Consider the following 14145-nt stretch of genomic DNA (forward strand, 5'->3'; position numbering starts at 1 on the left):
AAAAATTCATTAAATTCTAGGTTGACTATTTTCCATGTGCTTTTAGGTCACACCAAAGGATTTGAGTCCCAGATTCCTGGTTTGTAATTTAAACAATTTGCTTAACCTTTCAAAGCCTCCATATTCTCAGATCTAATATAAGGGATAATAACATTGCTTCTTAGTGTTATGAAATTATATGCAACATTGTATACAAAGTACTCACAAAGAGCCTGAGTACTTAATGTTAGTAGTTATTACTACTATTACTATTGAATTAGAGGAGAAAAGAATTTCTTCAGCATTGGCTACTCTTGAAGTAATCATACCAAAGAGCTGATGTAGATAATAAAAGTCAATTGTGGTGTTTGCTTTAGAAGTGAAAGATGAGTGAATAAATCTGGAAAATATGCCAAAGTAAGGTACAGATAAGACTCATTTTTTATTTTCTTCATTAAAATGAGAAGGTCACAATGAGAAAGTAAAATGAGAAGTTGAATGTGGTTGAAATAAAAATATCTTTTAAACATATTAGGTTGTTTGATTATTAAAACAATACTATTATTTGTAGAAAACTTTATCTTTTGTTTTATTTTCACTTATTTATTTATTTTTGGTGTTGGGGATTAAACACAGGGCCTCGGGTATGTGCTTTACCATATGAGCTATACCCCCCCCACTGTGTGTGTGTGTGTGTGTGTGTGTGTGTGTGTGTGTGGTGTATGTGTGTTACTGTACTTGAACCCAGGACCTTGTACCTTCTCAGAAAATTTTAAACAAAATAATACATATTGTGTTTTTTTTAAGTTTCTTCTATCTCTCTATATATGCATATATAGATAGAAGAAAATGAAAATCACTCATAATTCTGCTACTCAAAGAAACATTGTTATTTTATATTTTACCTTCTTTTTATATGTATGAACACATTCACACTGAAATTAAAATTTCTTAAATAATTTTTCTGGAAAAACAAGTTTTGGATTGATTGAGCTTCTATTTAATGAACCCAAAAAGCAAAACTTGGAGTGAAATTGTGTGTGTGTGTGTGTGTGTGTGTGTGTGTGTGTGTGTATGCACGTATCTGTGTTATGGCATTCTTCTGCTCCCTGTTTATTCCCAGTTGAGAATCACTGTGTGACGAGAAGCCAGTGGTGTTCGAGTCTGCTGATAGTCCTTTTCACAGGAAAAGTTCTCATCTCTACAAATACAAGACATTTTTGCTATGCATAGAATTTCAGAGGGTCACAGATTCTTTGAAGTTCATTTGTGGCTCTTCAGGGACACGCAGACGCCCTCCACTATACCATGCTCAAGCTATTGATATGTGTCTTCTTTTCTGAGCAACAGGCAGATGGATCATGTTTAAAAGTTGAGTTCTTGGCATTCTTATTTTGTTTTGCTTTTCTGTACAATGATAGAATAAGCAACAGTAGAAGAAACAACCAACTAAGTGCAAACTCATAAATCAACACCAAAATGACTGTACAGATAGATGCTGTTTGATTTTGACAACCTAGCAATAATCTTGGAAAAATCCTTTGGAGAGATCTTAAAGAGGAAGATTGGATTTTGTGGACTCAAAGAATGTGTCATGATTTGGCTTAATCTAAGCCATTTTTATTTCTCTCTTCTTGTGTTTGGGTCTATTATCTGTCTCTGGAATTTATACAGTGAGACTGCTGGGAAGACCTTATGTCTAATTATTTGCAGTGCTATGTGAAGTGTACTACAGACAATCAATAAACAATCAATAGTAATTGTAGCCTGCCTCAGAGATGGGAGTTGGAAGCTTCAACTGGCTTAGGTGCATGGTATTTTTCATTAATTTTCTTTTTCTAGTTTTTCCTATAATTTAAAGCCTAAATAGAAAGCTTTCTGTGCTTATGAGAACAAGTAGGCACTGTTTGTAAAAGAGGGACTTTGTAATCCCAGGTGTTTTATCTCTGTTAATGAGAGAGATGTCTTTTTGCTTCAGATTGGATGAGCAGAGAAGAGGACATGGAAATTTGCATGGTTAAATGACTGTGAGCCCTTGCTTCTGAAAGAAATATTCCCCTGATGTCAATTACTTTTATCCAGACATCTGGATGTTTATCATAAGTGTGTACAGATGTCAACTTGTTCTGTATCATAGCTGGAAATGTGGTGATAACTTGACTTTGATTTGAGTAAATATAAAACATCTAACATTTAAAGTCAGAAGTTCACTTTAGGAAAGGGTTTAGACTGACATTTATTAAAGAGAGAAGGGCCTTAGAAAAAACTGGAACCATCCATAAAGATACAGACCCTCTGATAGAGTCAACAAAGTCCTAGTGATACTATCTCTAACGAATAGCAATTTGAAAATGATATTTCTCCACTGCTTGAACTTACAGAAGCTGGTGCTGAAGATATTGACATTCTTCCCAATGGCCTGGCTTTCTTTAGTGTGGTGAGTACTATCTTCTTTCCCCACGCGCAGTAGAGGAGAGACGAGGGTGTGTGTTCAGGCCCACGGAGCAGCAACTGGCTTTAAAAATGGCTCACTCTTGCCAGGCATGATGGCAAACACCTGCAATCCCAGCAGCTCAGGATGCTGAGCAAGAGAATCGCGAGTTCAAAGACAGCCTCAGCAATGGCAAGGTGCTAAGCAACTCTTGAGATAGTCTCTAAATACAATCCCGGGTACCGCCCAGCCCCCGTCCTGCACCAAAAAAAAAAAAAAAAAGCCTCACTCTCCAAAATATGTTCTGGAAAAAAAATATCAATCCACACTGGATCTTGGAAAACTTCTGAACATATTATTGTCTGAACATATTGTTCATTTTCCCCATTTTATCACACTAGAATATTCCAATGCAGCGTATGTTTTAAAGTGTTACTAAAAAGGATATTTGTGGCATCATTAGGATGTTAGATTCTACCATTATACTATCTTAAACACAGGATCTATCCTTCTTTCCACTACACATTCAGTTTTAAGCATTTTCAATTTTATATATTCATATTTGTTATTTATTTCAAGCAATATACCAAATTTCCCAAAACAAGGCCAATACATTTTCTTTCTTTATTTCCCTGAATAGCCTATCCTAAGTGAAAAACCATTGACTGAGTTTATTTATACCCCTTATTTTTGCCTTAATTCTTGTAAGCTGAAAAATAATATCCCTTTTGAGCATACCATAGAAAGTCTTTAAAATTGATTATCCTGTATGATACTGGCCTGCTTCATTATCCATTCTAATTGGAAATCCAGACAAGTAGGCAGATGAGGGCTTCTGACCCCACTTCTCGTGTTTGGGCAGAGATAAGAGACTTTCATTGGTCCAGTTTTTCTTGAGGAAGAAGTATCTGACTCTTCAGACTGATTTAATTATTTTGTTCCCCCTTAACATTCATTATTTTCAGGCTCTGAGACTCAGGAGGCATGTGAAAACTTGGACAGAGTTTAGAAGAGAGATGCAACACTAATAAAATAGTTGTCAGACTTGTGGGAAAGGTGAGAGAACTCAGCTTGGAAGAGAATAAGGGTTAGAACACTTCTCAGGTTCCTGATGATTTTATATGAAGGACTGAGCAGCTCATTCGTGCCCCTGAGGGAAAAGGAAATACCATGGACATTGACAGAAACTCCAAAATATATATTGAGTTTTAAAAGAAAAGTTTTATTTAATTGCCTACACAGAATTAATCAAGTGATGTTTGTAGGAGGGCTCTGGGTTTGTTTAGAAGCATGTGTCTAGAGGCTTAGGAAAAAAAACACTGGAACCACTAGTCAAAATTATTCATAACTTGAGGTGCAAAATTTACTCTCGAATAAAGTAGAAAGTACAAGTTGGGGTGTTTTTTTCTTTGCTTATGCAAGGATGTGTTCTTCAGAACTTACCTCATCAGGATTTTTACCCCCAAAGGGATAAAGCTTAAGGAGAAAGAGAGATCTCCAAGTGCATAAATTCATAGCCAGTTTGGCTGAAGGGCCCATTACAATCACAATGATCTTATAGCCATCATCAACAGAATTTTTTTCTTCTTTTTCTCTATTAACTGTTCTTAGTTATATGACTTTTTTTTCCCCAAATTCACAACATTCCCTCATCACGTTTTTCATTTACTCAGCAATGTCACTCACACTTCTCAAAATGTGCCCTTCTAAGTGAATTGCTCACACATAGTAAGAGTGATTTGCTTCTCTTCCTAATATTTTAGTTCATCCAACCCATTCAGTTGTGCAGGTGTGGGTTTGAGGGTCACCTCAAAACTAGCATCACACTTGATAAGGAATCGAACAGCACAGAATAGAATATAAAAGAAGATTCAAACAAGGTGAATGTACCTGAACACTACTGAGCTGTACACTTCAAAATAGTGAAGATGTTGAGTTTTATGTTACTTCTATTTTATCAGAAATAATGATAACTTTTTAGAAAAAATATTTAAATAACCAGGAAGAGTTATCACTGTCTGGTAGTGCTTCCTTTGCATGTAAACTTCACTATTATTTTGGGGACATTACTAAAGAATGGAGATTTTTAACAGCTGAAGTGTCACTGCCATGTAGCAATAGCATAATTCCAATTTACTTTACTTACTGTGCCTGCCAGCCTTGAAGGTATGCAATTATAGATAGATTTTTTAAAACTAAAAGGATTTCTTGGGCTGGGGTTGTAACTCAGTGGTAGAGTGCTTACCTAGCGTGTGTAAGGCACTGGGTTCAATCCTTGGCACCACATATAAATAAATAAAATAAAGATATCGTGTCCATATATAACTAAAAAAAAAACTAAAAGAATTTCTTATGTACAGTTTTATGGATAAAGTGATTTTTTATTATACATTAAATTTGCATAAAATAAAACTGCATTGTATTAGTAAACTAAGAGTGCATTCAAATAAAATTTATTATCACCAATGAGGTTTTACCTTAAGAATGTAAGAATGAATCAGTATTTTATAAATAGATAACTTAAGTAACTGATTAAAAAAAAAAAAAAAAGACCTAGAGTGCCAAAAGAAACATTAAATAAAATTCAATACCCATTCCTGATTAAAAGCTCCAAGCAAACTAGAAATAGGAGGAAAATTCCCAGAAACCTGCAGCAAACATCATTTTTAACAGTGAAGTATTCCATTAATGTTCAGAACAGGATGAAAATGCACAGTAACACTACAGTCATTAGTAATCTATTAAGAGTTCTTAATAACCGAAAAGAAAAAAAGAAATGTGAGATAGGATAAAAGAGACAGAAGTGTCATTATTTCCAGATAATACAGTTCCTTGTTTTTTAGACAATCCAAGAGATTCAACTAACAGACCATTAGAACTCAGAGGAGAGTTCAGTGAAATGTTTGGATTCAAATAAACATATCAAATGCCATGGCTTCCCACACAATAGAAGAAAACAAGACGCAATGAAAGAAGTTCCATTCAGAACAGCAATTTAATCTCCCCTATAAATGTCATGCATATATGCAATATATGTATAAAGACGTAGTAATTTTAAAAGTGGTATATTGGCACAGGAATAGGCATGAGATAAGGTAATGAACAAAATAGAGTCCCCTAACAGACCAGTAAGTAAATGGGGATCCAGGACATGATAAAAGTGATGTTTCCAGTAAGTGGGAGGAGAATGGAATATTTGCCAGGCACTGTTCCAGGCAGTGGAATCCAGCAGGGAATAAACACGACAGAGTCCTAGCTTGAGTTCAATGGGGCTTTATGAGTATGGATTGGACAGTGACAGTGCTCAAGCAAAAGATCAGTTAAGGTGGAGATGGAGAGTGACATCCACAGTGAGGGTAGAAATAACATGCTGCCATTTTGGAGAAGGTACAGATAAGGTCTCTCTGATAAGTGGCATTTCTCAGAAATCAGTTGGAAAGGAAGGCGTGAATCTTGCAGATTTAGTCAGAAGAGAATTTCAGGCAGAAAAGAGAATAGCCCTTGAGCCCTGAGGGAGGTCAGTAGTCACCTAAGTCTGTTTCTATCTTAACTGGACTAAGTACTGAATAGTATTTATGTAAATATAAATATGCATGTATGTCAAATGGCAATAAGGGCAATGGAGAATAGTAAAACAGGAGAAGGAGGACAGGATGTGCCAGGTCAGGTAGGTATTTTGTTTGGGGATGGCCTTACTGAAACGGTGAGATTTGGTATAGACAAGGAAATCAAAGGAGTCCTATATCTTGGGGTGGAGTCCCAAACATTCTTGGGCAGACTGAACAGTGAATAAAAGCCTGAGGTGAGAATAAACTTTCTTGCTGAAGAACATTAAGGAAGGTGAGAACAAGTCATAGGAGATGCAGGAGAGAGATGAGTGTTTGGGGTGGGGAGGGTGAGGTGTGCTAATCATTTGGCAACTTTTGGGTGTCCTAAGAATTTTTGCTTATGATCAGATGGAGATGGGAAGTCATACAGAATTTTGATAACAGGTATGACATAATCTGACACAACTGAATGCTGAGGTGAGAATAGACAGCAGGGAATTAAGGGCAGTAGCAGAAAGGCCCATTAGGAAGTGATTGCCATAACATGGTGGTGATGTGGATCAGGGAAGCCATGGAGGAGGTGGTGAGACTGTTCACATCCTTGGGAAGGGATACATTTTCAAGGCAAAGTCGACAGAATTTGCTGAGGTATTAGAACTGAGGTGTGAAACAAGGAAGGGAATCATGACTGACTCTGTTGACCAAGACTTCTGCCTTTGTGGAGACAAAATGCTGACCAGGGGTTTGAGGGTTTGCACAGTTAATATGCAGACTTTCAGCTCTACCTGGAATCTGTCTCTCCAACAACCTTCTGGTACCCCTTTGAAGGGCATAAATCCCTAATCTTCCATCTCAACTCAACAAAATCATTGTTCAGCTTTCCAGCTATCATTATTTTTTAAATTTTTTTCTCTTATCTTGTCTCTCTGGCCTTATGCTGCCACCTTTTGTGTTTGTGACTTTATGCCACCATCGTTAACCAAAAGTCTTTATCATTCATGTGCAGTTCCTACTTTAGTCCGTAAAGTTACTTAAGCCTTTGTACTTAACTTTTTTCACTGTTTTGGAAAGGGTCTGAAATGTCCAGGACTCCACAGCTTTGCACCAGATAAGCCTGGAGGAATACTAATGATGGATCTAAAAGAAGAAAAACCTAGGGCACTGGAATTAAGAATCAGCCGAGGTTTTGACTTGGCTTCCTTTAATCCACATGGCATCAGCACCTTCATAGATGACGGTAAGAGCTGACGAGCTACCAGCGTTAGGAAACATGGGGTGGCCCACAGATGACTGTGGAAAATAGATTTGGATCATACTGATGGGAAAGAAACAATTATCTCATGAATTATTCCTGCATCTTCATATAAGCAACTTGTTCACTCTCTTCAACTGGCAGTAAATTATGCTACATTTTGAAATTCTAACAGTTAACACCTGAAAAAATGTTTAGATTTCATAACCTTTTCATATACCTATGATCATTGTATTAAAAGAGATATATTTCTGAATTAAACTATGAACAGATTATGCATGAATTCTGCATATGGAGTAGGAAACACTCTTTCTTAAAGGTCAGAGAACCAATAATCAGAAATAACACCAGACAGTGATGGGAAAGACCAGGAAGAAGAATGATCCGTTAGGTCGTCTAACAGCTGTACATTCAACCTTTCCTTGCCCATGGTATTTAAATGTCAGTGTCTGCCCAGAGGTCCTATGGTTATGTCTTGCAAATTAACTCTGTTCTTTTGATTCTTTAGATGACACAGTTTATCTCTTTGTTGTAAATCACCCGGAATTCAAGAATACAGTAGAAATTTTTAAATTCCAGGAAGAAGAAAATTCTCTGTTACACCTGAAAACAATCAAACATGAGCTTCTTCCAAGGTATTGTTTCCGTCTTTTGTTCATTCTCTAGTTTATCTCTAGCATTTGCAAACATTCCCCATGGTGGGTGGTCTTCTTACCTTTTATAAGAGCTAATACATATATATGAGCTTATAGATAAAATGTAATATATATTACGTATAATACAAGAGTTTATATGTATGTGTTTATATGTGTATGCATATTTATACAGGGTGAGCATTTCTAACTAAAAAATCTGAAATCCAAAATGTTCCATAATCTGAAACTTTTTGAGCCCTAATTTGATGCTACAAGTTAAAAGTACCACAACATGAAACTTGGATATGAATCATGTGTATTATCTCAATATGAAACTTTGTTCCATGTACAAATTTTTAAAATATTGTATCAAATTATCTCCTAGCTAAATGTGTAATATGTATAGAAAACATAAAATAATTTCATGTTTAGACTTGGGTCCTATCACCAAAATATACATTATATATATGCAGATATTCCAAAATTTTAAAAAATGAGAAACATTTCCAGTTTTAAGCATTTTGGATAGGGACTACTCCATCTGTACACACACACACACACACACACACACACACACGCACACACGCACACACACGCATGCACAAGCATATGTGGGCAGGGGGGTGGATGGGTATAGTTTCCTTATAGATCATGGAGAACATAGTGTATGAAGGTTGAGGGCCCTCTTCATAATAATCAGTGTTCTGGAGCATTTCCTTGAGAAATGACAAAAGGCTAGGCTACAGGGCTATACTCTTCAGGCACATTTTGATAATAAAGATACATCCTACCATTTTTCATGCTGTTGCCCTCTTCTTAGGTGACTCAGCACCCAAATACCTGTCCTGCCAAGGGAGAATAGCCTGTTTTATATGGGGCTTTTATGTTTTGTATGGGACTTTTCTACAAAGTGATCTCACATGGTTAGTTGGCAACTGTGGGCTAATGACTTCATAGAATTGGAGGCATTTAAGTTGGAAGTGGGTCACTACCACCTCAAGAACATAATGCTGGCAGATAAGGTGGCTACAACCTCCCAGCTCAGCTCGCAGTTGCCTACTGCTTTTAGTTTAAATTTGATGGATATTTTTAATTTCTACTTCCTTATCTAGGGCGTAAGCATGGAACTTCCAATCATTTTTTCCCCAAAATGCACTTTATAATAAATAGGAGCATAAATACTATTCAGGCAGCCTCTGTATTATAGAGCTCTTTCAGAGAGAAGGAGACCAACCTTCCCTGTAGCTCTGTATTTTTCATTTGACAAAGAAGAAAAGCAGCTCTTTCAGAAATTTTTGCATAGGATAATTGGAATTTAAATTTAATAACACCTTTGCCTAACTGGTTTTTAAAATGTAATTGTTTTTAGCATATCAATCTCTCACCTGAAGCATTGTACTATGGCAATTTCATCATCCATCTCTCTGCAAGTGTTTATTGAGTGCCTGTTCATTCTCAGCATGTCGACTTTGTGAGGCAGGTAGAAATTGAACAGTCAACCTTAGTTTGACTAATAACTAAGCATGGGACATCAGGAAAAATCTAGCAACTGAGTAAACGGGGGCTAGGTAAATGTTACTGACGGCCTAACCAGCTCACCAGTCAATCAGACCCTCTCCAACTCTGCATTCTGGACAGTTCTGTCTTTACATGTAATTGTTAAACCCTACATTGCTTGCATCAAACACACCATGATGGTACCAAGTTCTTTTTTTTTAATAATGATCCTGCCATAATTGCTAAAGATCTGTCTTCAAGTTACCTGCTGCTGTACAAAACTGCTCTCTTGCTAATGATATTACAGTATATTATATGTGACTGTAGCCACTGAATTTAGTTCATGTTTTCCTGTAGAACCTCTTATCAAAAATTTAAAACACATGTTGTATAAACCTTATGGGTATTTAATCTTTAATATGGATACCAACAAGTTATTTGTTTTCTCTCACATGTTGTTTTTCTCTTTCAGTGTAAATGATATAATAGCTATCGGACCAAGACATTTCTATGCCACCAATGACCACTACTTCTCTGATCCTTTCTTGAAGTATTTGGAAACATATGTGAACTTACACTGGGCAAATGTTGTTTACTACAGTCCAAATGAAGTTAAAGTGGTAGCAGAAGGATTTGATTCAGCAAATGGGATCAATATTTCACCTGATAAAAAGTATGGCCCCTTACAGAATATCTTCATTTTTCCTAAATCATGAGATTGGTCAAAACCTTTGGTTTGCATTTTTTTTTTCAGTTTGAAAATGACTTCCTTGATATTTTTATATAATCTCCTGTGCATAACATATGACATATTGGCATATAATGCATAATTATATGTATTTATGAATAATATGTTAGGTATTTGCATATAATATATAACCTTTGGTATATACCATTGTCAAATTTAATTTTATAGCCAGGCGTGATAGTATACGCCTATAATCCCAGCAGCTCTAGAGACTAAGGCAAGAGGATCACAAGTTCAAGGCCAGTCTCAGCAATTTAGCAAGGCCCTAAGCTACTGGTGAGACCCTGTCTCAAAATAAAAAGTAAAAAGGACTGGGATGTGGCTCAGTGGTTAAATGCCCCTGGGTTCAATCTCTGGTACCAAAATAATAATAATAGTAACAATAAATTTTGTAAATGTAAATTTTAATAAAATGAGATCTTATTATATCTGCATATTAAAGTATCAGATGTTTCCTTTTAAACAAATATATCATTTTTATTAGATATTATGCCATTATAAGGATGATCCTAAATTAATTCAAACAATTCTCTGTTGATGAATATGTCAATTACTATTATGCATAAAATAATCTTTACTTCTCATTTACCACTGAAACTTATCCAGATATTTTTAATGGAAAAACTCCCTAAGAGAGCATTAGAACATAATGGTTAAACTTGCAGATTTTGGACTCATACAGACCTGTGTTCAAATCCTAGTTAAATGGAATTATGAGGCCCACCTTTTTGTACAAGTATTTCTGTAGATTGAGCCCCTAGAAATAGCACTAGTTGCTCAGTGTGGACCCTTGAAACATTAACTGTAAAAAATATTGCTGAATTATCTTCCAGAAATTCTCTATTTTTCTGTGCACAACCGCAGTCTACAAGAAAGGACATTAAATTCTTTGCCAGCTTTCTCTCCTACTGCCTTAACACACTGAACAATTTAAACTACCACAAATATAACAGGAAATAAATCTGGCATTACTTGACAACAAATGTTCCTTATTTTTGCCATGTAATTTATCCTTCTTTCTTGTTATTTACAGAAAATGAATGTAAAATCATTTAATTTGAATTGTCTCTAGCTGACCTGATTCACCCTCTCCAGCAAATCCGTTTTTCTCCCCAACTCTCATATTTCTGTTATGACAGTCAAACTTTCCAGTCACTCAAGCTAAACAGTAATAAAAATGAAGAAGGAGGAGGAGGAGGAGGAGGGAAATTCAGCTCTGACTCCTTCTTCACCCACTCACCCTCCTTTCCCATTAATGCTTGCCTGGCTTCAGTTCTTCATCTTTGGCTAGTAAGACATCGTTCCAAACAGTTTTCAGCCTCCTTCCATCTTTTGCACTCTTGCCTATTTTGTCTTTCTGTGGTTCATTACCCATTAAGGGCTCCCACAGTGGGTGCTCTGTCTTCCTCTCTGACTCCTTACATGGAGCACAGCACCATGTGCAAAGCAAATGTTCAGTAATTGTTGAACTGAGCACACCATTTGTTATTATGCCACTTGGTTGTTCTAAAACTCCAGTGGAGTCCAAGTATTCATCAAATCGAGGCAGGGAAGAGTTGATTTTCTTTTAAAGACAAGCTCCACCCTTCCTTTTCTGTTATTTTCATACTTTCCATGTTTTAGACAACAAACTCATTGACAAACATTCCTTCTTCACTTTTACCCTGTTCTTTGGCTCATGTGTTTTCTTTTGGTGGAAGGTGATTCAGCCTTGTACTCTCAGATCTAATCTCTACTTCTGTGTTCTTCATGCCGGTGCCCCATCCTTTGTGAATCTTTTTGCATTCTCAGGGGTTAGAGATTTCTTCAGTTTCTAGGCCTGAACTATTTCTCGTGATACCAATCATGCCGACTTAGGTGTTGCATTTGTAAAAACCAATCTGATCCTCCCAAACACTGGGGAGAAAGGCTGTGTCTGCTTCAGGTTTGTATCTGCCACCGCAGAGTTCAAGTGATGATTGCTCATTGCAACGGTGGCCACGGAACAACCAGTTCAGGCAATAAAACTATCTGGAGTAGCCCATTAATTCACACTCCATGGGTATACAGGGATTGCTCTGAATTGATACTTATCTCTTACTCTTAAAATTCTCTATGCACTAAGATTTTATTGAATATTAATAAGTCGTAGCAAATAGTATTAATAAAATATATTCTATACCATATATTTCTGTATGTGATAGTTAGAAATGTTAAATTACACTGTGGAATGTAGAAGCTTTTCTTATGAAACCAAACATCTGTTTTATTGTCATTTCAGTGGGAAATATCATGGGCTTTATAGTCAAATTGATGTCCTATGTTATTTTTCCTTACAAACCTTTTGAAAAATAATTTAATAATTCCATGATTGTTGTAGCACCATTGAATTGATTTTGAAAGCTTTACTTTTTAAATAAAAATTGACCTTTATCAAGTATTCCTTGAGGACCCATCATTGATTAACTTCTTGGCAGGTTATTAAGACTTATTCTCTTATACTATATTAATGAAGCTATTTGTTGGCAGGAAGCTCTAACCAGTATGTCCTTTCCACTAAGGTATCTCTATGTTGCTGACATATTGGCACATGAAATTCATGTTTTGGAAAAGCACCCTAATATGAATTTAACTCAGATAAAGGTAAATATTTATTTTTATGTGTAAAATAGGTATTCATCTATTATACCAATACCACACTTAGAACAAGTGGATGCTAGTGTAACAGTTCTGTTTTTTTAGAAATTACCTCCTTATGAGAGAAATCTCATGTTCCCAGTGATCACAAGGACTGACTCTGATTACATGCAGCAGCTGGTTGAGAGTGATGTTTGCATCAGATTTAGAGCTCATTCTATGAAGTATTGATGGCATTTGATGAATTCCAATAAGAATTTTCACAATTGAAAAGACTAATAGATGAATTCTCAAATGAAGATTTATGCATGGTGTCAGTTCTTTCAATAATAAATGAAGGTAGAAATTGGGTTCTACACCATTATTATTTTCTTCCTGCTCTACAACACATATTTTAGGTTGATTAAGAATTTCCTCTCTTGCTTTGATGGAGTTTCTTGAGCTAACTGATCATCGTGCATCTTTTAAGGGAAAAGGAGTTCATTTTTTTGAGAGATTGAGCATCGCCCTCTCTTAATTTCAGAGAAGATAAAAAGTGGCTCCCAACCAGTTCATTAAATTTATTTTAAGCAATATTGGTGTTTCAAGGAAGATGTGTGTAATTTCCCCACATGCATAGAGGCAGGGAAGTTTAGCTCTGAATTATCTAATTAAGTTGCTCATGTCATTTAGATACTGATATTTCTTTACTTGTTAGGTACTTCAGTTGGATACACTGGTGGATAATGTATCTATTGATCCTTCTTCGGGGGACATCTGGATAGGCTGTCATCCTAATGGCCAGAAGCTCTTTGTGTATGACCCCAACAATCCTCCCTCATCAGAGGTGTTTATAGTTTGAGTTTTTCAACCCTCATTATTCAAGTCCTTTTGAACTAATACTCCAGTGAACTGTCACAGGGATGATTTCTTAGTTCTCTTAAACCAATAATACGATAAACTTGTGTGGTGATTTTAATTGCTTTAAGCCAATAATTGGCAGAATGTTGCATTGTTCAAATGCTTCAAGAAGGGTAGTCTTTTGATGTATTAAATAATGGTAGAAATTAGTCAAAAGGCATTTTTATAAAGACATGTGTCCTTCTTGTGCGGTATACTAGAAATTTTTAAAATATCCCATTTATTGTCAGTTCACCACATGACATGATTTTTGTTCATGTTGAAGTAGTGTGATAGTAGGCACATTAGTGTGAAAGTATTTCTCCTAATCTTGAATTGCAATAATAACACTAAATCCTGTGTTGGCATGGCATAACTAGATGGTTTTTTAAAGGATTTTCTTTGAAGGTTTGAGAAAGTAATTTAAACATTCAAAAGATTGGTAACTGCTGTTTTTAACAGCATATCCTCTTAATCACTGTGGAAGACAGAAATTATTGGCCGTTGTGTGACATACAAATATGGTGGCTCTATGTTAATACTTCTTATTTCCTGCATAG

The 14145-nt window shown here is 35.9% G+C and overlaps 1 protein-coding gene across 1 annotated transcript in view; it reads left to right on the forward strand.

Annotated features, from left to right (window-relative positions):
- The window catches only part of Pon2 (paraoxonase 2), a 34482-nt gene that overhangs the window by 18752 nt on the left and 1585 nt on the right, over window positions 1–14145 (forward strand). The window contains exons 3-8 of the mRNA XM_047560202.1: window positions 2361–2416; window positions 7030–7195; window positions 7719–7845; window positions 9815–10015; window positions 12631–12712; window positions 13404–13532. Coding sequence (XP_047416158.1) covers window positions 2361–2416; window positions 7030–7195; window positions 7719–7845; window positions 9815–10015; window positions 12631–12712; window positions 13404–13532 — 761 coding nt within the window. The remainder of the gene's footprint in view (window positions 1–2360; window positions 2417–7029; window positions 7196–7718; window positions 7846–9814; window positions 10016–12630; window positions 12713–13403; window positions 13533–14145) is intronic.

Source organism: Sciurus carolinensis, chromosome 8, assembly GCF_902686445.1.
Source record: "Sciurus carolinensis chromosome 8, mSciCar1.2, whole genome shotgun sequence".
NCBI lineage: Eukaryota > Metazoa > Chordata > Mammalia > Rodentia > Sciuridae > Sciurus > Sciurus carolinensis.